At 45.5% G+C, this 23,375-nt stretch overlaps 1 protein-coding gene across 4 annotated transcripts; it reads right to left on the bottom strand.

The window, feature by feature from the left end:
* MPG (N-methylpurine DNA glycosylase) lies at positions 1-23,375 on the bottom strand. Of its 4 annotated transcripts, XM_067306723.1 has the most exons (7): positions 21,272-22,107; positions 20,246-20,359; positions 19,589-19,687; positions 15,327-15,466; positions 14,472-14,697; positions 11,125-11,329; positions 1-533 (listed from the first exon to the last, which is right to left on the bottom strand). In XM_067306723.1, exons 5-7 carry the CDS (start codon positions 14,691-14,693, stop codon positions 139-141), a joined length of 822 nt encoding a protein of 273 aa, XP_067162824.1. In that variant the 5' UTR covers positions 14,694-14,697; positions 15,327-15,466; positions 19,589-19,687; positions 20,246-20,359; positions 21,272-22,107; the 3' UTR covers positions 1-138. The 4 variants fall into 4 exon arrangements, with proteins under 4 accessions (XP_067162824.1, XP_067162826.1, XP_013795360.1 ...); XM_067306725.1 differs by lacking the exons at positions 19,589-19,687; positions 21,272-22,107 and adding an exon at positions 23,279-23,329; XM_013939906.2 differs by lacking the exon at positions 19,589-19,687.

Below are 23,375 nucleotides of genomic sequence, written 5' to 3'. Positions count from 1 at the left end.
TTTGTTCATTGTGATAAAGTACATTTATTGTTAAAAACTTCCAAGCCATCATCCTGTGCTCACTGCTGCCAGGATATAGCTTGAGGCTGTCATGTGGAGTGCAGCTCAAGTCCTGCTTTGGCACTCCTGCAAGACTAGTCAGCTGCAAGAGGAAGAGCCCAGTGCTGCCATCTCTTTCTCCATCTTCTTGTCGACAACACTCACAAATTTGTTCCCTCTTAAATAAAACCTCAGAGGTTTCTGTGCCCACTCTCCCCTGTTGCCAATACCAATCCTGGCTGTAGCTACCACGTCCTGCTCTCCTGGCAGTTCAGGCCCAGGCACCATCCAAATAGCTGCATCTTGAGCCAGATCCCTTTGGTCAAAATCCTTATCAATACCAAGCGCTTGGCAGAGCTTGGAGGGCCCATTACACAGCTGCCAGTCCTTCAGCGGCTTTGTGGGTCCTTTCCTTGAAGCACTGCGCAGCTCTCTCATCACATCTAGACCCTCAAGAGGCTCCAAAGAGCGAAGTAAGACTGCAGCCCCTTCCCCTGTGCAGAACAAGAACCATGTGTTAGTACAGGGTTGTCTGGCAGTTGGGGACAAGGTGGGGGGGGGGGGTCCCCAGTGCAACTGCGGTGCTGGTGACCATCTGTAGGACTCAGGGCTGCAGTGGCAGCCAGCTCACACACCTCTCTGTAAGCACCAGCATCCCTCTGGAGTGACGCACTCTTTAAACACATGGAAATTAAGGCTGGGACAGGGGTCAAAAACCTCTCGGTTTTTAGCCCCAATTGCAGTCGAAGCACTTCAGCTCTGAGCCTGTGGCTCCGCTTAGCTTCGAGCAGCAGGCTCTGGCATCAGCTGCTAACCCCCTGGTCAGTGCACTCCCTGCCCTATTCTGAATAGCAGTGTCCTGGAGCTCTGTGCCCTTTGCTCATCAGTGCCGACTTGCCCTTCCCAAACCCCACTTCTCAGTGTTACCGGGGCTAGCTGACGCTCCAGGGCTTGCCAGAAGGCAAGAGGTTTCCTTATGTCAGCACAATGCTCAGGAATAAATACACATATGGTTCAGTTTTGGCATAACTATCCAAAGCTGCTCCCAAACCCAGTGGATTTATAATAAACTCTTGATTATCAGATCTCCAGCTAACACAGGAGAAGAGGAATGAGTGAGGATGCTGCCAGCAGAAAGAGGCGGCTTGCAGCGTTAGACTGGACAAAGAGAAATGTGGGAAGTAGCTACAGGCTCCCAAAAGGAGCCTGTATTGTGAAGCCAGGACCAGGCACTAAATCCCCATGATACTTCTGTAGCTCAAACTCAGGCGCTAGTCCATCCGCTTCCCCGCCAATCCCTTGCTGGTCAGTAAGGCTATCAATCAGACATCCCACTCTAGCTGTAAAGAAGAATCATGTCTCACAAACGTGCCAGTGGTCTCCGAAAGAGCTGACAAGCACATAGAAAAGGGTGATCCAGCCAGTAGAGCCTTTCTTAATTTGCAAAAGGCATGGGATATGGGCCCTTGCCAAAAGATCTTAAAGCTAAGCTGCCAGCAAGAATAGGAAAGAAAATCCAAGAAACAAAAAAAAAATGTGAGTGGAGTCACTTTTCACCGTCCCCTGATCACCAGCAGAGGCCCAGACGCCGCTCCAGGACTATCTTACTCAACTCACTGATCGAGGATGTGGAAGAGGAGCCAAGTAAAAGGATGACAAACTTTGCTTTGAGGTCAAGTTGCTCAGATAAGCAAAGGTAAGGATCAGCTGCAAAGAACTGCTGAAGGGCCTTAAGAAATGGGGTGGCTCTAAAAATGGCTCTTTTACATTCATGCAAAAGCGCAGATGAAAAAAAACCCCAACACATTAACTTCCCACACAAATGATGAATGCTGATGCTCCCTCCTACCACCCAGGAGTGAGACAACAAGGTTATAAATGGGAAAGAAAAAGAAACCAAAATCATCTACTTGCTGCCTAGCAGTGTCTCCAAAAGCAAATTCAATGTTAACAGGCATTAAGAAAGGAACAGAGAACATTACAGGACCCCCCATATGAATTCACAGTGGACCTTCATCTTTAATACAGTGTACTGTTCTGTCTCCCTCCCAGTAAAGAGTATGGTAGGGCAGGGACAGTAGAGAGGGTGAAAACAAGCATCATCAAAGGCATGGGACGGCTTTTGCACAGGGAAAACTAAATAGACCAGGACTCTTCACACTAGAAAGGAGAAAAACAATGGAGAATATGGCAAATATCTATGAAATCATAGTTTAAAGTGAATAAGAAACAGTGGTTCACTGTCTCTCCAACATAAGAACTAATGGTTACTAAGTGAAACCAGCAGCAGGCAGGTTCAGGACAAGCAAAAGTAGGTGTTTCCCATACATATGAATGAAGCTGCAGCACATATGGCCACAAATCATGTTCAGGCTGGCAGAAACCTCAGGAGGTCTCTAGTCCAACCTCCTGCACAAAGCAGGATCAGCTCGGGGGTCAAGCTGCTCAGATGCTGTGGATACTAGATCTTTGTCTGTTCAAAAGCAGTGAGGTCACCGTGTGGAAGAAAGGTCCACTGAGGGCCATTACGTACACCAGCACAATCTCCGGCTCAGGAAATCCCTAAATCACAAACAGTAACTTTCACCACATGCTTGCATCCTCTCTCTCCCTTTGGCATCTGCTGTGAGACAGGGCACTGGGGTAAAGGGACCCTTAGCTTAACTCAGTGTGGCCATTCTTACAAACTCACTGAAGTCTTTTTCATTTGTGCACATCACCTCCTAGCCATGGCCACCAGATCATCTTGCACAGCAGGCACCCAGGAGGCCAGCCTGTTTAACTGCTCTGAGAAGTCAATTTGGGAGGACTCTCCCTGATGCACCAGACAGAGCTATGGCAGAGGGCTCCACTGAGCAAATAAAGTGATACAACCCAGTGCCTGAAGGGAAAGGACCAAAGGGAAAGGAGATTTTTCACAGTGATGGCAAATGACCACGGGAACAATCTGTCACGGGCTTTGGTGAGTTCTCCTTGAGAACACATTATCCCTGTAGCTTAAGAAGCCTGTTCTAATTCAAACAGGAAACAGGTTACTAATTTAAACACCCAATTCTAGGTCTAACAGTAGGGGGGATGAACATGGCTTTGTGTAATTACATAGTTACAAAGCAAAGAGCTCAGGACCTTGTGCCAGGGAAGCTCTTGCAAGACAGGGTCCTGGGACAGGCAGTGGCTTTACCATCTCTGGCCATGAGATGCAAGGCCAGTGAGCGCCATGTCAGCAGAAAGGACCTTTCTGTGCCAAAAGATGAAGATCACTGCCACGTTCTTCTCTCCAAGGCGATTTATCGCCCTGCCGAGTGCCTTAGGAAACGCCAGCTCCCCACAGTCACTGTGACCAGCTGCTCCCCCCGACTCCAGTGACAGGGAAGCAAAGGTGCAGCTCTGAATACAGAAATTGTCCCTCGACAAGAAACGCCAGCCTAAGTGGGACATAAGCACTTCCTTGGGGTTTTCCACTAGAGAACAGGGGAGGTCTTCTCGTGACCCTGCGTGGGCGAGCAGGGAGCTTGGTAAAGCGGTCTGTGTGCTGCCCTACACAGCACCCCTTGTGCTGGGGCCGCCCACGGCATTCCTCCTTTCCAGCATCTGCGTGCGCGGTGATGCCACGCCGCAAGAATCTCCTCTACCTCTCCAGCCTCAAACATCTGGAGCCATGTTCAAGCCTGGCAAAATCTTTTTCTTAGATAGATCCTCCAGGGCCTGCAGTTTCTAAAAATACAATCTATCTTGTATTTATTTTGTACCAGTCCCACACTAAATTACCCTCCTGGGCTCCCAGCTGAGCATATCAAGGGAGAGCATGATTTCTTGCTTTTAAGGTGTGTCTATTGCCTTGAACCTGTACAGAGCCCCCGCCACCCTCAATACACTCGGTGAAGTCAACAGACTCATTTCCAACAGCTGTCAGCAATCTGTGTCCAGGCACTCCCTTCTCTAATGAAGGGGATTGATGCTAATTTGGCTGCCAAAAGCAGCTCCCCTGCACTACACTGATTTAGAGCTCAAAGGTCATTTGAGATTTTTAAGAACATACTGCATGTCCTAATTCTGCTTTTCATCCATGCACAGAGAAACATCCTTTGCTTAGGGATGATGTCTCGCTTGCCAGTAACAACTGTGGGATGCTGAGCAATTGCTAGTTACACTACTTGCCTTCATCCCTCACGAAGGCAAGTGGAAACCGTAGTTACGCTTGAACTAAAGCGAGTCCTTGGGAGTTCATGTGAAGCGATACAACCACTCAGACAAACTACACGTGCTCCCAGCGCACCTGCACAGCAGAGGCAGGAGGCACGTACCTGGCACTTCTGCCTCCCGCTGCTCTTTGTGTGTTTCCAACAGAAGGTTTGCACGATGTTTCTGGCTGTGTGCAACACAGATGCCTCTGCTGCTCTGTGCCAGCAGCCTCTGAATATGTGAGCACCAGCACAGAACTTTGGGAAGAGGTGAAGACAGCAGGCAGAACACGTGGCCACGAGTACGGGGATGCCACGATGAGCCTCTGCCTTCTTGGGCCTGTCTGCCACCTATGCACTCGCACCTTGGAAGTTTTACTTAATTCCTAAAGAGTAGTTGAATCCTTCCAGCTCACTCCTGCCTGCCAGAGTGCTTGACCATCCTTCCTCCCTCTCCGCAGCCTGCAGGAGACAGCTCTCCGGGGTTAGCTGGCTTCAGGAGCTGCCTGACATGGATGTGGCCACTGACATGCCATCAGCAGCAGTGCAGCGTGAGCCCCGTGTTCCCGTCCAGAGGTGCTGGATATTTACCCCTCATGCCTAACAGAGCCACTTCGTATAATGAGTAGAGTTCAGAGCTGAAAACTGGGGTCTAACAACAAGGCAGAAGCTAGTTCTCTCCCAGTGCAGCTAGAAATCATAACATGATAGGGAAGTCCCACAGCGCCATTGTGCAGCTTGCTGCTCCTTCCCTGGAATGGCTCCAGCTCTCATTCTTGGAAACAGCTCTTGGCTGCCAGAGAGAAGAAAATTCTCTCCTCTCTCCACCCATCTGACTCACTACTCCCAGAACACTTCCTTCAGAGTCCTAGCCCAGGAACTGAGAGTTATGGGGAAGTCCATGCTGTGTGACACTGGGTCTGGGTAGAGAATCACCGGGATCCTGATTTTAATAGTCATTACTCCAGATTTGTCAACAAAACACTCAGATTGGCAAACTCCGGATGAGCAAATCACAGCAAAGCCAAAGAGAGGCTTGACATGGCATTTACTGTCTTCCTGAAGTGAGGGAAGCCCAAAGTCCCTCAACCCTTGGGAAGGCTGTTTGTGCTCAGCTTATTTTGCTGTTGCCAAGCTACACTGTAGGACTCATGCACACTGAAAGACGTCTGTAATATTTTTCTATAAACTTTTCTTCCTCTATCACCTATGATTTCTCCAACAGCAGTTGTATACTTCCAAAACAATATGCTGATGCACTCTATGCATGCAGTAGAGTTGGACCCAGCGATGGGATGGCCTCTCACAGGTAAAATCCCACACGGTGCTGCTTTAGCTTGGTGATGTGCACACAGATTTCCACTTCCTCAGTGACAGAATATTTGAGACCACCCTTCATCTCATTATGGTTTTATGAATGCAAAGATACAGTTAAGAGAAATGGAAGTGCAGAAATCTGAAATCCACTGAACACTCTTAGCAGCCAATATCTCAACTTCTTGCTCCAACAAAGTGGCAAAGCAACAGGCTACAGCTAAAGTGCTTCTGGTGTCTGCTGGCAGCATTGATCTGGGCTGAGGACATACGGGGCTGAGGACATATTGCCTATGAGCTGACCCGAGTTACCACTGTGGTGTCTCTCAAGGTTAAAATGTTGTTGTTGTAGCTGCTCTACCAAGCGCCTCTGCCAGCACAGCTTTGCTGGTGATGTACCTTTTCCCACACCTGAGTGACACTGCAGAACATTTTTTCCACTTGCTATTAAAACAGACAATGCTGCAAAGTTACATACCAAAACGAGGGAGCTGTAAAGGGCCAGAGTCCCATGTGCCAAATATCCCCTTCTTGACAAAGCTAAGCCAAGTGGAGCAAGTGGGAGAAGCAAATAAAGCTTTACACTTCTCTTGCAGACCTCATATCCTGAGCTGAATAAGTACCAAGAAGGCCCCAGCATGATTCAAGTCAGTGTTCGGCTGCTTTCTAAAATGAAGTCTGCTGCAATGGTCCAATCCATGCTGCTTGCCAGGTTCCAACGGCGTGAGCGTCTGGGACATGCCCTGTGCAGCAGTTATGCCAAGAAGGTAGGGAACGAGAGGCAGCGCAGGGACAGCACTGCACTTTGATCTCTCTCCAGTGAAAAGGCTGCTGCTTTTATTAAGCTAGCAGCTCCACATCAGCACTCCGGTCACTCAGCTCAAGAGCCGGGGAAGCAGCGGGGCAGCCGTCCCTGCTGGTACTGAAGAGGATGTCCTGGTTCTCTGAACTGCCTCCCCTCCTCCCACAAGGGTCCTGTAATTCAAGCGGCACAAGGGCTGGCCTACCCTACAAAACTAGGTAGCTTCACCTAAGCCAGCACAGTTACAGGGGTACAAGCTCTCCAGCAGGGACACAGATACGCTGGGGAAAACCAGTGCTTAACATAGTATGACTATTTCAACACAGAAAGGGCATTTCCAACCCAAGGGTACAGATCACACTTTTGCGACCGGCAAACACAACCACCGGATCCGAAACACCAAGGCAGGGTATTATGGTGGGGGCAGAACTAAGGCTGTGAAGCAGAATATCTGCTGGGCGTTTCCTCCTCCACCCCAACCCTGCAGAGTGCAGAAAACTCATACCAAGACCCCAGAATCAAAGCTTCCCTTCTGACCACTCACTGGCCTAAGCAAGTAATTAGTTACCTAAAAGTCAGCTGTGCAAAGCGAGAGAAATCATTTTTAGAGCTCGGCGTCGGATAGTCTTGGTGCCCAACACCAGCCAGAGCACAAATACTTCCAGGCCCTGCCTTACCACTCACTGTCTCAGCCTCTGTCCCCATGTCATCGTATCAGGACCGCAGGGAGGATCAAGGGGCTGCGTTCACCTCTTTTTAAAGCACGGGAAGGTCCTGGTAAGACAGGTAGTAAATTAGTAGCAATAAATTAGTTCTGTTTTTACAGAATGTTTTCTCTCTGCTTTAGTACGTCGAGACCCCCTGTCTTGGGCGTTCCTTAGGGAACAGGGAGGCTGATAGCATTCAGGGAGCCTGTTTTTCTAAGACAAGAAGGATGTAAGAGACTAAAAATGGAGCTAAGAGCTCTGTTAAACTTCCTCAAATTCCCAAACAGCCATACCTTCACAGGTTTGGCTTGTAGCTATTTAAAAAGAGGGATATAAAGTATTTTTGTTGGCTGCAATCACGGAGAAAGCAAAGAGATCCCAGAGGCACTGCCTGAAGCACTACGAAAGAAAGTTACTTAGTATTCTCCCTATCCTGGGCCTATTTAGGGATTTCTCTGTACTGGAAACTTAGCCCCCCCTTTGGAGAGAGAGAGAAAAAAAAAAAGCTATTTATGTGGAAACAGCCAGGAGCACCCTGATATGGGAACTGATCTGTGCTTTGCTTTGGAGTAAGGCAGCAGTCAGGGAAGAGAACTTGCTCAGTAAATGCTGGTCTTAGAATTTCTCAGATCTAACAGCAACTCTTGTTGTTTTTGGGGGGAGTTTCTGAGGAATTCTCAACCATTACCTACGAGTAAAATATTTGCTACGCTATACAGAAGTGTTTGGAAAAGCAGAGCCCAACCTTTGTTTCCACTGCTAATCTTTTAGCGGAGATCAAAGATTTTAGTTCTTCATCATTATTCTAATCAAGAACAAGGCGAGTGCAGCACATCTGTGCTCCAGAAACTTTCTATCTTAAAAAGGAGGGGAGGAGAATGGGGGCATTTGTCATTTCTTCTTGGTAATTTGACTGGTGATGGAAAAAAAAAGCACTATGCCAGGATAGTTTAACTTAACTGCAGTTCTCAAACTCCTTCCACCCTTAACTATCTTCACACACACACACAAATCTCCTAAAATCTGGGTCCCAGACAAACAGTCTGGGATTTTGTCCTGATTTTCCTGATTTTTGTGCTCCTGTCCATCTTTCTGAGAATTCATTTGTGATTTTTAGTTTGTGCTAGCTTTAATAAACCACCTCAAACCGCAACAGATCTCAGTTAAACCTAGGTGCTCGCTCCAACAGAATCTCCAGAGACAAAAGCTTCGTTAAAAACAATATATGATTGCAAGAGTATTTTGAGGCAATCTACCCAATGGCCAAACAGAAACATGGTCTTTCAAGAAAGAGTCATTTGGAGAATCTCTGAGAACTGACTGTCAGGGATGCCCCTGTTGGAGAAGACATTATACACACACCCATCTGCTGAAATCAACCTCAGGTTTTCCCCTAATTCTCACATCATTCAGTCCGAACTTTGCTAACGCACAGGTCAAAGTCAGAATGGCTCAAGGCTAGAGACAGGGTCATTCTGTGTTTGTTTGAAGACCATCAGGGAACCCACAAGAGACCTTTACGCTCTTCCCTTCTCGGCTCCTCCAATTTGCCACCCCACCAATACCATATGGTATTCCCAGATGCAAACCCCAACTCTTATATAAAGCAAGTTGCACTGCTGTCTTGAAATCTGTGTGCATGCCTAGTCTGTTCTGCTCCTCCTCTCCATCTATAGAAAGATACAACAGAACTGGAAGTAATTCAGCAACAGGCAACCAGGATGATCAAAGTTCTGGACTGGTTTTGGAGGGGAAGCCTAAGGAAGGAATAACTAAGTAGACTCGAAACCTTCAGCCTGGAAGGCAGCTGAGAGGGAGATATGAAAGATCCAGGGAGATCACAGGAGGCAGCAGATGATGTATGGGAATGGATGTCATCATCCCCCAGTCTCTGCTGTTTAACTCCTGGTGCTCTGCAGCTATACGCTGCCTAAATCCAAGCGAAGTGCAGTCTGGCTCTGGGACATCACCGGGAATGTGTCCTTTGAAAAGCAAAAGGATTTAGTGTTCTCTCAGTAATTTGTGCTTCTGTCTTGCTGAGTGACACCCTCATGAATTATGTTGTTCATATTTATAACCTCCTGGTCAGTCACTCAGCCTTTCAGGTTTTAATGGCATTTCCAGAGAGACCCTGAAGTACCTAGATATTTTGCATCAGTTAAATTCTGTGCACAAAGATGACGAAAACAGCCGCATCAGAAAATCATGCTATAAGGGACCAAGCTAAGGGACCAAGCAAAGCTACAACAGACATTATATTTTAACAAGACTCTCTGATGTGGCAGATTTCATGAAGGACTATACTCATGTTTTTTTCAGTGAAAATTACCTTGTGTTTTCTGCATGGCCACAGCAAGTCAGAACAAAATACCCAAGATCTGTCACATATCCAGAAAAACAAACGCTTCTGCCTTCTCCCAAGGTGGGCAAATGCAACCACAAAAGATGACTTCCTCAATCTTCTTTCACACTGAACAACAGGACAAGCTTCTTCTCTATCTAGGCTAAGATGGGCAAAGCATCTCAGAGAGAAGATGCTTCCTCAAATTCTTTCTTTCTTTCAACAAATTGGCACATGGGCAACTAAGCTGAAGGAATAACTCCTGCTTAGGTAGATGCATCCAGTGATATACAACATGCACAACTATGCTATTTACTTCAGTGTGTTCCTGACAAAGCTGGTAGTGAAAGCTGTACTTTGTGTCAGCATAGCTGTAGCAATGACAGGCTAATGGAGAATAAGCTTCTAACAAAAATCAAACTAATTCCATCACAACAGTGAGCTCTGGCTCATTTCTTACAAAGCTAAACACAGGGGCGTAAGGGGAAATTTCCCAGAGTATAATGTGCACAGAAATCTTTTTACAATTCAAACGCTAAGCGTCTTTTTTTTAATAAAAATTATTACTCCTAATATTTTAAACACTAAAAATTGCGTCCTGAATAACGACCCGCTCTGCTTTTGTTATCTGAACAGATTTGGCAGGGACGTAGTAATGAAATCCACATGTGTTCATCCATCAGACACCAGACTTCCATTTAGGAAGACAGGCTCTTCCCCCACAGCATAACCTGGCACCGTTTTTCTGCTTGGCTGTTGTCCAAAGGCCAAAACCTGAGGATTCATGGTCACTGTTACAACATTTGCTTTCCACTTAGGAATACACAAGCAATTCTTTTTTTCCAAGCTGCATCTTTGAACTGGTGAAAAAGAAGAGAATCTTTTTTGAGATTTTTCAAGCTAAATGAATATTTGTTGCAAGAAATACCTCCTGCCGTTTCACAATGTCTATGTAACCAATAACTTTATTACAAGGCAAACTGTCGTTCTTAGAGGAAAGCAGAAAAAACAGGTTTAAAAGTAACACCTGCTTGGTAAGAGGAGCTGTGGAAGGAGAGTCTCAGTAAATGCCAGAATCATTTGAGATCTTCCCCACCAGCGCCGATCCCAGCTCCCTTCTTGAGGAGGGGTGGATTACATTATCTTGAGAATAATAAAACAAGATTGAAGATTCTGCAGCAGTGAGTTTGTTTAAGATACAGCAAAGCACCTAAAGTGTTCCTGTAGTAACTCCTTGCCTAAGCTTAGGACATCTCAGACCTTTTTGTTTTCCACCACATTTACAGCCTCTGAGGATAAAGGTAAGCGACAGGCAACTCTTACTAGACTGCAAATTTATTTCTAAACGATAATCTTCAAGGAGCAAAGTTCACTGAATCACATGAATAAGGCAGCAGCTCAGGTCATCAAATCCAAGACCTCCATCCTGTTCCCCCTTTAAATTCCAGTTCTGGATCTGTATTTTTGTGTCTAAATGGCTCATACAGCTCCCAGCTGGGACCAAAACCCCCTCTGGCTAGTCATTGTGAAGCCAGAGATGGGACCTACTTGTAATATTTAAAGCTCGCATGTTGTCCACAGCTTCCTGCTTAACTCAAGTCCCAAGGGAAAGATTATGGCAGCAAGTCACTGACTTCACAGAGTCCGTTAGGAACTCACGAGTGGCTGTAACAGGGTGAGCGTAGCTAGAAATACCAGCCCCGTGCTGCAGGAATTAAACCTCTTCCAGTCTCAACTTACCTTGGCTGGAAATATTCATGCAGAAATGAATCCCGTAGATCTGATACACATACAAAGTTCCTGGTTTCATGAACATTGCCGTGTTTCGTTGAGTTTGCTTCCCACCTTTGGAGTGGGAAGCCTCATCTTCCCCACCCAGATAAGCTTCTGTTTCAACAATCCTCCCCCGGAGTTCTCTGCCATCAGGAAGTTTGCGAACTAAAATCTGAAATACAGGTCAGAGTGCATCAGTTAGCAACCTGCCACACAAAATAACCGCAGCAAAAGTTGTGGAAACAAAGAAGTGAGGGAAAATAATGACATGATGGTACTGCGTACTCCTCCTTTCCCTCTAGCAGTCCAGTCTCTGAGCTAACATGAACTCTTCCAGCTTCTACTGTCTGGGCCACATCCCAGTACAAGAACTTTTTACTTGTCATTTACCCAACAAAATGTCTAGAGCGTTTAGATGTGACGGTATCACGCAGAATAAATTTCTGATCTTATATGCAATAAAACAGCAATCTTCCCAGACCCCAGAGCTGTTTCTGTGCTTATTTTCTGTATTTTCCACCCTACTCCACCAGGAGATCTAATGGTCTAAGACAAAGAGCACCACCAACACCAACTCTGGAGCATCATGAAATGTATCTTCTTTAGATCAGAAGAAATACGTCAATGACATAATTAAATAACCATTCTGACTGGATAGTCCCTCTCCAGAGAGAGGATTAAAAAAAAAAAAGTCCTAGTCCCTAACCATACACATAATCATGACCAGCACATCAATGCTATTTCTGTATTTTCCACACCACAGCGAGAGGCAGTATAGGAGAGCTGGGAACAAGGTTCAAGCAGACAACAACAGATCTTTGTTATTACAGTGTGTTCCCAGCTGCTGGTGCCTCCTTAAATAATACAAAGTAGATGGGAGGAAAAACATGACCCTGAAAAGATTCTCTTTAAAAATTAAAAAAAAAATCACTAAACTCCACACAAAGTTTTCTGTGTTTTGACCCAATTTCTAAGCATCTTATTTTGCTTAATGTGTGTTTATAAAATACGACAGTATAGTCTCATTTGGGTAACAGCTATCAGTTTAATTATACTATTTTAGGTGCTTCCATATTTGAAAACAAGCGGTTCTGAAATGACCTTCTAGAAACAGCTTAACTCCCGTCAGATCCTTGCACCGGATAGCTAATGCAGTTGTTGATCTGATCCCGTCTGTATCAAATACTGCAATTCCTATATATCGCAGGTGCCCTGAAGCACTTTCCAAATCATTGAAAACATTGGTTTATTGTTTTCATGAAAAATGCAGTGACTTCAGAAAAGCTCTGATGTTTAGTCACTGTCTCATGAACATCCCAGTACACACCTACGTGGCCAAATTTCTCTTTCAAGATGATGAAATGCAATGATAATGTTATGATTTTAAGAACCAGCAGACATTTCCCTGACTCTTCAGGCATGTCAAATATTCACATTTAAAACACTTAAAAACAGGGAGTATGCACAACACCTTGTACTCAACTCTGTTTTATAGAGGTTTTTATGTCTCTTTAAGGATCTATCTTGGTATTACGAAGGTTCATTTTGAGAGGCTGTTTATGGCCTGTATGACTTTGGGTATTTTTTTGTTTTCAGTAGAGGAGAACTTGAGTATCTCGTTTCAGGTAACTAATATTAATATAACGGGCACCTCCAAAATCTGGTAGAATGAAGATAAAGACTGAAACACTAAATTACCGTTGTGGTTATAGGAAAATGAAAGAAGAGATTGGGTCAGGGGACACCAGGGGGTTATACATTATAGAAAATCTAAAGTTACTACAGAACTCTCCTGGCTTGTAAAATAGGAAAAGTATTAAGACTAAATGTCATCTGCCCAGAGCGACTGAATGCATAAGAACATCTGAGTCATTAAGACAACAGCAAACACATTGGTACTGGGAAATTTCAGGTTATCCCCATGTAGACTGGGTAAATATGACAGTGGACAGGACACGGGCTGTATTTTTAGATACCATCAAATGCTTCGCAGAGTGGGCAATTGGGGATCCCACAAGAGAAGACCAAACTCTCAAAGTGATCCTGAGCAGAAAGCAGAGTCTCATTCAAAGCCTCATCCTTGAAAAATGACTTTGTGCCATGACCATGAAGTACAAAGTTCAGTCTCCTTGCACAGGCAATAAAGACCAAAAATAATCTGCTACAGTAGTGCTCACCAGCAAAAAGGGGAAACTATGCGAAACGAGGAGCTTGTTAGGAAGAACTTAAAAGAGGCAGCCAAAGGTTAAAGCAGGAAAAGCAAGCCGCTAGCAGGGTGTCTATAAACAGAGCAAATGTGTATGACGTATCAGAGGGAGGTTTAGGAAGAGCAAAAAAAACCTGATCAGGGTTAAAAAGCGGAGCAAAGTCAGTCACAAGTAGGACAACATCCATCAAAAAAACAAAGCTAGACACAGCAAGACTGGCCAAAACCAACAGTTAGTGGAACAAATTCCTAAAGTTATCTAAACCAACGAGAAGCCAGAGAGTCTGTCGGCCCTACAGACAATAAAGGTATAAAAAAGGACTCGGAAAAGATAAGGTCACAGCAGAAAAACCAAAAGCACACTTTGCAGTTGTGTTTGGGATGTCCCAGGCTGGAACTCTCTTTTTCTGGGGACAACCCTGGAGGAACTACCTCCCCTGAAAAAGTGATCATTAGTGAGCTCAGCATGTCTGCTGACATACTAAGTTATTCAGGGTAGTAAAAATAAAAGAAGGCAGTGCAAGATACAACATTCAAAAGTATACAGGGCAGCATGAAAGGAAGGACGAAGCAGTTTGCTGAACTTCCAGATAAGAATGAAATATTCCAGTACACTATGACAGTGGATACTGGTCAACTGAGGGTCAAATACCTGCCATGCTATTAGCATCACAAGATATTCAACTGGAGGTAGAGAAGGAGATGATGCTGACTGCAGAGCATTAATTTTCTCTGGGCAAAGCGAAAGTCAAAAAAAAAAAAAAAAAGGAAAACCTAAAAGGAAGATAACGGGCCTGAAACAACCTTCAAACCACAAACAGCAAAGTGCATTTCAGAAAATCAGAAAAAAGGGAGGAATAACTGCAGGAAAACTAATTCTGAAATGTGACAGTAAGTTCAACTTGAAAAATTACTCCTGTGACTTCATCCAAAATAGATGTGGCTATTAGTCTAAATTCCACTGAATTTAACACAAAAATGAATGAGCACTGTATTCCTAAAATAGCAAAGCTCTAGCATCAAACTGTAGAACGAGAATTTCATCTGTTTACGCTAAGTTACAGCTAGCACATGCTCCAGTAAAATAATCTGAGTGTTCGTGTCTTACCTGTCCCAGAAGAGACTTGGCCAGACTAATACAGGGTTGGTTAAAAAAATCTGATTCTAGTTGGGAAGAATTTTTCTTCTCTACCGCAAAATACTTGCTGCTTTTTGGAGAAGAATCCCTGTCAGGAGCGACATTCAGGTTCTCCAAGGCATCAAAGGGAGGGAAGCTGGACTTGCTTTGGAGAGCACTTAATTGAGCCAACAGCTTTCTCTTTCTTGGCATAGTTCTGGAAAATTGATATAAACATAATCAGAAATACAAAGCTTATTTCAAAGTAACTCATTTCCACAAACCTGTATTTGGATACATCTCTTCATAACAATGAACCTGAAAGCCATACCTAATTGGACAAACTCGGCAAACTACCGAAGCAGGGGACATATTTAGCTCTGTCTACATCAGGCTATGCGAATATTGGGCTCTCCTAAGAAGAAAATGCAAAACTGCAGTTTGTGGTTTCATCTTTCATGGACTCTTTCATGGAAAAGCAACTCTGCTCCACTTAGGAGTAAAACCAAAGTTTGCTAACTGCTAGGAAATCTGGAATTTGAAAACAATGAACCACTAACACATACTTTTGACCTCGAACTCAGGTAATCTGTTAAGCAGCTAGAAGAGAATATGAAACACCTACCTTAACAACTGTGCTGGCTCAGCAGGTTCACAGAAGTGATATATAATTAATCATTTTAAACAGTAATCTAACCGGATAGGAATCTAAATCTGCCCAGGACACAGAACATTTGAGTGGGACGATGCCCTGCTTACGTTCACAGCAACAAACTCGTTTATTCTATCATGCTGTAGAAAAGTTTGCGTAAGGATCTCCACAAAGTAAGCTTTAAATTCACCTACCAAAGAGATGAAGAGCAGTCTGTTCCAGTCTACAGTACGTATTTGTGGCAACGAGGTAACCTGAGATGGTTCTTCTAGGTTTGTCACCAATTTAATATGCAAGCTTCAAAAAGTTGTTTTCTGTGCCTCGGTCCTTATACCTGTCAAACAGGAACAGCCTTATTTATTCACGGTATAAAGCATTTTGAAATCTATGCTGGCTGACAGCATGATGCGGGAGCAGGGGAGCAATGGATTAGCACTGCTGCTGCAACTAGCTTTGGTTGGAGCTATTTTACTGCAAAAGCATCTGCAAAAGCGAGCTGTGTTTTTGGAGGGTTGCATGTGCCACACTGGGTTTTTACTAGATTCTCAGAACCTCCCAGGACCGGCTAAGAGGTTGTGGATCTGGAGGGCATGATACCAACAGCACTTCAGTAGCCCACAGACTCAAGAATAAGAATACATGAAAAGCTGAAACCAAACTTTAAAAAAATTTCCCTCCTGGCACCAAATTTGGAAAGTGTCAGCCTCAAAAAGGACTCTTATAAGAGAATGCAAAGACACCAGTTTTCAGAAGATACCTCACCAGTTCTGAAACTCAACCACATCTAGATATCATGGAGAAACGCAAGTGTTCAACATCGTACATAAGAAGAAGTGGAAAAAGAATCCTACATCCAGCGGAACCTGCAAGGGTAGTATGTTCATAACTAAAGTAACGGCTGTCGCTCACTTTTCAGCAGATCACCAGCTTTTAAAAATGACCCCAACAACCTTCATCATCAAAAACATTCTGTATCTCAATCTGATGTTTCTCATAAAGAAAAAAACCCCATCAGTAACACTTTCCTTGAACTACGCTGGAATAGATTCAGCAATCTGATTCAGCAACAGATTCTGAATCCACAGTGCCACTTCCCAATACGATTACTTTCTGCTTCAGAAGAACCATCGAGACACATATACATAAACATACGCAGCGGAAAATCTCATGGGCATGGCTTGCAGAGAGGTGGTCTGATTTTTTTTCTACACATCTAATTCCTTATCGCAGTAATTCAGTGATGTTAGAGATGCAGAATGGCCAACTCCGGGCCAAGGACTCTCTTCTGAACTGCAGCTTTCAGTTGCGTTTTGGGGGGAGGTTTACAAACCTCATCGGAGGCCACCGCCTGCCTCAGACAAAATTGCCTGGTGCCCTTCACAGATGAGAAACCTCGTCTAGCAGAGAGCACGTGAATGGGGAAAAAGGGTTGCAGGAAGGAAGGGACAGAAGAGGCACGCTTCCGCATATCAAACCGACCTCTCTGGAGTCAATCAAGGGAGCGCTTCCCACTGAAGGCAGTACCTCCAGCCTTCTCCGACAGCATTAACTGGAATTTCTAGCTCATCAGCGATACATAAAGACATGCAGGAAATACGGCCAATTTTTATGGGGCATTAACTCATTTGGTAGTTTGTGCTTTTATGGAATGCGACATCAGAAACAGGATCTGAGCTGCCTGGCACCTATCGCCTTTCCAATTGAGTAATTCTTAAAAGCTGCGAGGGTTTTCATGTGAATGTTACCCTGGCAGCCCTAGGGCACTCGTACTCGCATTGCTGTGGGCTGACCCTCTCCAGACCTCAGCACCTTCGGCTCTCATTAGAAACAGCAGTAAGAGACTGCCTGATAGTCATGAGAAATGTGCAGAGCCTACAAAAATGTAATTGCTTTAAAAACAAAGCCACAGATCTAAGGGAATACAATCCCATCTTCGAAATCCAGAAACGCCCCACAAATCCACAAAAGCCCCCCCAAACCCTTTTTGTTCCCTGCTTGTTCATACTAAGAAAAGAGATTAAAAAAAACCCTACATGCCTCAAAGCTTATCTACTTTTCCTATAAAGGCTATTACTTTTATATACAAATCTCTTTTTGCCTACGAAAGAGCACGCTGTAGAAGAGAGTGCGTATCAGGTACCCAAGCCCTATTTATTTGGGAAGTAAGAGGCACCATCTCCTCACATGCAAGTCTACAGCCAACCCCTGCAACTCTCACAACTGGAAAACTTCTCAGTTCTATCTAGATTTTCTTGCTCGTATAGTAAACAAATCCTACTTCTATACTGTGCGCCTCTGAATGCACCTAAAGCCTGTACAAAGCTATCCGTCTCCACTTTTAAGAATAGGCAAAATAATCCCATCAGTAATTTTCATATCGTCTTCGCTCACAGGTCCGGATACCTGCAGCTGCAAAATGCGCTTGGTTCACGTCTGTCTTTTTGACAGCATGATGAAGGAGGGTACATAAGAACACACTGCCACTTCTGGGGAAACAGTTCCTCATCCAAGTTCCCAGTTGCACAGATTTTATATGGGAATATATGAATGGTCATATCGGGTCAGACCACAGGACATCTCTCCCTGTATCCTGCTCTCCAGCACGGGTCAAAAGCAGAAGCCTAGGGAAGAACAGGACAAGCACACGGGGTGCCTCTCCAAGCATCCTCCAGGTCTCCAGCCATCTGCAGCCCAGGGACCTACTGCACCAGGCATGGGTCCTGTGTATTTAGTAACTGTGATCTTACCCAGCCTTCCCCTGAACCTGTGTAAACTCTGAGCATCTGTATTCTCCTGTGGCAACCACCGCTTAACTACATATTGCCTGAAGACTTGCCTCCCTTAATCCATTCTGAACCTGCCTCTTGGAAGTGTCATTTGATGGTCCCTAATTCTTGTGTTTGTAAGAGACAGTGAGTACTTGATCCTTGTCCAGCCACTCCATGCCACTCACTCCTGGAAAAGAGATAACTGGGGGACAACATGGCAGGGCAACACAGGCGTCCTGACCCGCTCACCCATTTCTGTTATGCAATTCATTCCAAATCTCCAAGCATCCTCGCTGTCCCTCTTTGACATTTTCCACTTCTATTCTGTTCTTTCAGAGATAAGAGGACCAGCGCACGTGGTATCCAAGATGCTGGCATGCCACATATGCAGAGAGTGACCTTAGCATGTTTTGTATTTTGTTCTCTACTCTTTTCCTAACCATCGCCAAAATTTGAACTGCCTTCTTGACTGTGGAAGATGACAGCACAGAATTAGCTGTTGGCTCCAAAATCTCACTCATTTGATGTGTGCAATTAGGACTGCTCCCCCTCCCACATGCATCAGTTTACATTTGCAGTTCTTCACAGTCAGCCCTCATATTTACCACCTTGTCTAATGTAAAGCCAGCGGACAACATTGTCACTTCAGTGCTCATCCCTGCAGCACTCCACTGGTGACTTCCACTCACCATAAGGGCTGCCCATTTCCTCACACCCTCTTTCCTATCTATGCACCGTTATTTATTTATTTTTATGATGCCAGGGGCTGCTCAGGTGGGGATTCTTGTTTGAAAGCATCTTGTAATCTGAGTACACCCCACAAGCCAGACCTCTCTTATCTGCATGCTTATTTAGACCTCCAGATAATTCCAACAATTTTATAAGGCATGACTTTCCATTACAAAAGCTGCATTGGCTCTTCCCCATTATGTAATATTTATTCAGGTGTCCAGTATTTCTATTTGTTATATTTTCTACTTATTCACTTGGTACAGCTGTCAAATTTCCCGGTCTGCATTGCGCAGATTTTCCCTAGAACCCTGTTTAGGAACTAGGGAGACATTTGCTGCTCTCCAGTTCACAGGCATTAGTGTTCAGTGAGAAGGGAGAGACCATCATTAGCAGTGCCGTCCCCCGGGCTTCCATCTGGCCTGCAACTTCTTCCTGCCTGTTGTCTATTTGTTCCACAACCCCTTACACAGACACTTCACTTTAAACCAGATCCTTCAACGAGTCGCCAGCAAGAAGGATTTCCATCTACCTTTCTTGTCTAGTCTAACCTATTAGTAACCAGAGGTAAGTTAATACTGCGCATATTGCATGCTATATTTGTTCTTAACTCCTCTATTCTTACGCCAAAGCCCCACAGTGCCTTCTTCTAGGAAAAAGAAAAGACCTTGTGAGTGTCTTTTCCAAAAGCAAAGCCACCTATTACATAACTTCTCTTCGTTCCCAGTCTTGATTCAACATGGAATCGCCTCCTCCAGAAAAATCTATTTTCCTTTGCCTATCAAATACTCAAAAGCCAGATCTGTCTTTCACCTCTGCCCCACATTACCTAGAGGTTCAGACAGTATCCTGACTTAATGGTGCCACAGCGAAACCTGCCTCTGCCCCAATTCCTAAAGACAGAAAACACTGCTGCTAAGGCTTTTCTACCAGCTGAGCCACAACAGCATCACACACGCCTAAAGCAGGATGAGGTGGAGGGCTGCCAATGCCTCTGCGAAGATCCTTCCTCCTTCTGCAGCAACCAGGCGAGACAGAAACTTAAAGTGAAGAAGTTCCTGCAAGCAAGCAGAGGTCTGAGCTAGACCAAAGGAGGGGCTGAGTCAGTCTCTAATGATTCCTGATACAGACGGTATCAGAGACAGTGGGATACCGTGAGCCAGGTCCTATACAGAGTTTTAGGTTAGGATAAATTCTTCCCTCCAACCCTCTCTGAAGTCCTCTACAAGAAATCAAAATGAAGAGAAACAGCTCCTCTGAGGGAGGGCAGGTAAGAGGACAGCAAGATGGGTCTGTCTTTCTAAGGTGGCTCCCCAGAAGCCACTGGCAAGTCTATCAGAAAAATGGCACCATTTGTAACATAAAACTCTCCCTCGGGAGAGGAATCCATCCACAATGTATCTTCCCACACTGGACCAGAGGTCTACGTCCAGCTGTCTGGACAACAGCATAAGAGGCAAACAGAACTCATTTTCTTGAAAGAAGAACGCAGGCAGGGGCTGACGGTCTATAACTACAAATTATTAAGTCAGTCTCCCCATAGACAGACCTTGACTTTATGTGCAATCCTACTAATATCTCAAGAGTACGGCAAAATAAATGATGATTTTATTCACCTTACTGCGTGCCAGGGATGTCATTTCCTGCAAGGACTCCTTGAAAACCCCAGTCCACCTTCCTACTGCCTGCCAGACATGCTGAAGTTTTCAGAATGAATTTTACTCATCCTTCTGCAAAGAACAGGGAAGACGAAAATGAAGGAAAGTGATGAAAAGTCACAAAGAACCCCAAAAGCCTTCAGCAAAACTATGCTCAATTTTGGCTGACTCCTTTAAGCCTTTTTGTCTTGTTTGGGTTTTTTGCAACTATTTTTAACTGAGAGTCAAACTTACATACTAACTGAAAGCAAACAAGTTAAATATAATACTGACAACAGATGTTAGCTAGCTCAGCCTCCTGGGATTTGAGCTCACCAAGCCAATACCAGATAGAATTTAGAAAGGCCACAAACGCTGATCAGGAAACGGAGACAAGGATTCGGCATCATCTGCAGTTCTAGCTTTTATCCTTACATCTACATTATTTGTTGCAAATGCACTTTAGGTATACTGGGTTAATCATCCACGAGCTATGAGTCTTAGTTTTTTCACCTGTATGATGGCAGTGGGAGCACTCCTCCTCATTTGTAAAGGATATTGAAAGAGCTATATAAGGGCATACAGAACTGATAATACTTCACTCTTTGGTACCTTGTGAAATGACCTTTATGCTAGAAAATGCATTCCTTCCTCAAAACTTAATATTACATGAGGAACAATCTGGCGCAGGCATGGCGTTTGACTCAATGACCAAAAATGTTTCACCAAAGCCTTCACTAAAGCATTGATAAAAGAGAAAATGCATGGCTCAAATATCTGAACAACCAACTGCCCCAGGTCTGTTTAAGAAACTTTCTGGTTTGGTTTTAGGATTTTGGGTGGATTTTTTTTTTGCAGCCTACCTTGCAGAAGTACCTAATGGGTTCGTTTTTGACCTCCCTTCTCCACTGTGGCCTGTCCACAGACACTTAAGAGTTCCTATTGAATACAACAACTTAAAGGATGTGAAAAGAAACATAAAGCAACAAAGGCACAAAGATTTACCACAAAAGGACCCTGCAGTGGCTTGCTGCATCAGCATGGAGGCCGAGAGCTCTCCCGGTTCCTCCCAAGAAGTCAGCCTAGGCTCAGGCTCAGAGAAAGGTCCTGCTCCACGTCCAATTTTGCAGAGCCGATGTGTGTGTTCCCCCCTAAGAGAAGTCTTTGACTTAGGGAGAAAGAGGCCAGATGATCTTCTCCAGAGCTCAGGCCAGCTCCTCAGAGTGAAAGAAAGGCCTCGGCATTCAAACTCCGCACAAGGCACCTCAACTCTCCCACAAAACCACGCGCAGGGAATCACAGCCGCACTTTGCAATCACTCGCGAGACAGGCTCAACAACAGCTAGGATGCTGCTCGAGGAGATTAAATTGGGACTGATTCAACGCACACGCTATCAGCCTCTTTCCTTATTGATAGAGTCCCTTTCTATTTGCAACCAGAGGAAAGACTTATCCGACATTTGGCAATTCAGTACAGTATATCAGTATACAGCATTTCTGTACTGTATATCCTTGTTATGGAGAAAATGTTTATGTGCGCCGTGCATTGCATTACCAGCCACTGTTAACAGAGTAAGAAAACAGAATGCTGGGTCAAACCCTTAATGCGTGATGATCTGCAGAGATAGGATTGTAAATGCAGGCTAAGATAAATAGCTGATGTAATGTCCACCGTGATAGCGAGTGTTTGCAAAACCCTCGAACAAAGCCTCCAGGCCCCGCGCAGACAAAGAAGGATCTGAGCAGGGAGGACAATTTCCCGCACAACTTCGGAAAATATGCTGCATGCAACAAAACTAGCCTGCTACTGGCAAGTGAGACCAAAAAACTTCTGCTGATATAATATGGGGCAAAATGCAAAACTCTCTCCTAGAAACAGGATGCTTCCAGGAAGCTGGCAATTCACTGCTTCTTGCAGAGCCTGTGAAAATCTGAGTCAAGCACAGATCTGAACGAGCAGAGCAAACAGCTGCTCCCTTTGGCATCACGGTGGCCTTGTCTCTTGCATGATACTTCATCCTATTTAGGAAAGACTCCGTTTTTCAAAACAAGCTGGCAGGACGTTTCCGTCAACTGAGTCTTTCCCCTCCTTACAGGCCCGAACCATAGCATTTTTGTGACACATCATATACATCTGTACAGCAGTTGCTTTTCCAGCCTCTAGCTATGAAATCACTCACTCTTTTCCCCAGAACTTTCCAACAGCCATTATTAATTCCATAATAATCCATTTACTTAATGCGGTACAAAAACGACAACGGAAGTTCTCTGCAGAACAAAAGCGACACGAAAGCTAGGAAACAGCAGCGCAACTTTGCATTCCAAAAGCATCTGCACACCTTAAAACGCGCTGTTTAAGCGCCAGAGCACGGGCTCCTTTTCCCCAGCCCGAACGGTATGCAGAAAGTGGGGACAGCACATTATTTTTCCTTCAGTGTTCACTACGTGGTCTTGGCATATTTACTGCACATGGTATCTGATCCACAACGTGTAGAAAATAAAGCTTTATAGCATTAGAAAGGGGTGTCTCGGTACACAGACCCACCACACGGAGGTCGGCAGTACTGATGATCGTGAAGACCGTGCAAGACCGTTTTTTCTACTAGAAACGCCCTGAAGCACTCCTGGCTTAGGCCGGGAAAACCCTCTTGTGCCAACAACAGTTGCACGACAGCAAACCGAGCCCGCGGGGACATCGCTTGCTAAAAGCAGGACCTAACCACTCGAGTTTCAGCTCCCCCGCGGAGCCGCCGGCCGCGCCGCGGGGCGGGAGGGCGGCAGCGCCGGGCCCGGCTGCAGCCGCGCCGCCGCCGGGCCGCGCTCGCCTCGCAGCAGGCCCGGGACGGCTCGGCGGGGCCGGGCAAGGCCGGCCGCGGGCCCGGGGCCTCGCAGCAGGCCGCGGGGAGGGAGCCGCGGCCTAGGCGCACGCCCGGCCCCGGCGACAGCCGCCGGCACCCCGCACGGCCGCCCCGAGGCGAGGCCCGGCCCGGCCCGGTCCCGCCGCGCACGCACCTGCCGGCCGCTGTCCCGCGGCGCCGCCGGGCCGGGCCGGGGCGGCGCCGCCTCCCGCCGCCTCGCTGGGCCGCGCCGGGAGACGCTCGGGCCGCGG

The sequence above is a fragment of the Apteryx mantelli genome, chromosome 16 (assembly GCF_036417845.1).
Source record: "Apteryx mantelli isolate bAptMan1 chromosome 16, bAptMan1.hap1, whole genome shotgun sequence".
Taxonomy (NCBI): Eukaryota; Metazoa; Chordata; class Aves; order Apterygiformes; family Apterygidae; genus Apteryx; species Apteryx mantelli.
This window is presented reverse-complemented; position numbering and strand designations above follow the sequence as displayed.

Coding starts and splice junctions, on each gene's coding strand:
- MPG (XM_067306722.1), bottom strand. CDS start 14,693: ATGCCAAGAAAGAGAAAGCTGTTGGCTCAATTAAGTGCTCTCCAAAGC. Junction 11,330..14,471: donor CCAAGTCTCTTCTGGGACAG/GTAAGACACGAA, acceptor CCTGTATTTCAG/ATTTTAGTTCGCAAACTTCC. Junction 534..11,124: donor CATGAATATTTCCAGCCAAG/GTAAGTTGAGAC, acceptor TGTTCTGCACAG/GGGAAGGGGCTGCAGTCTTA.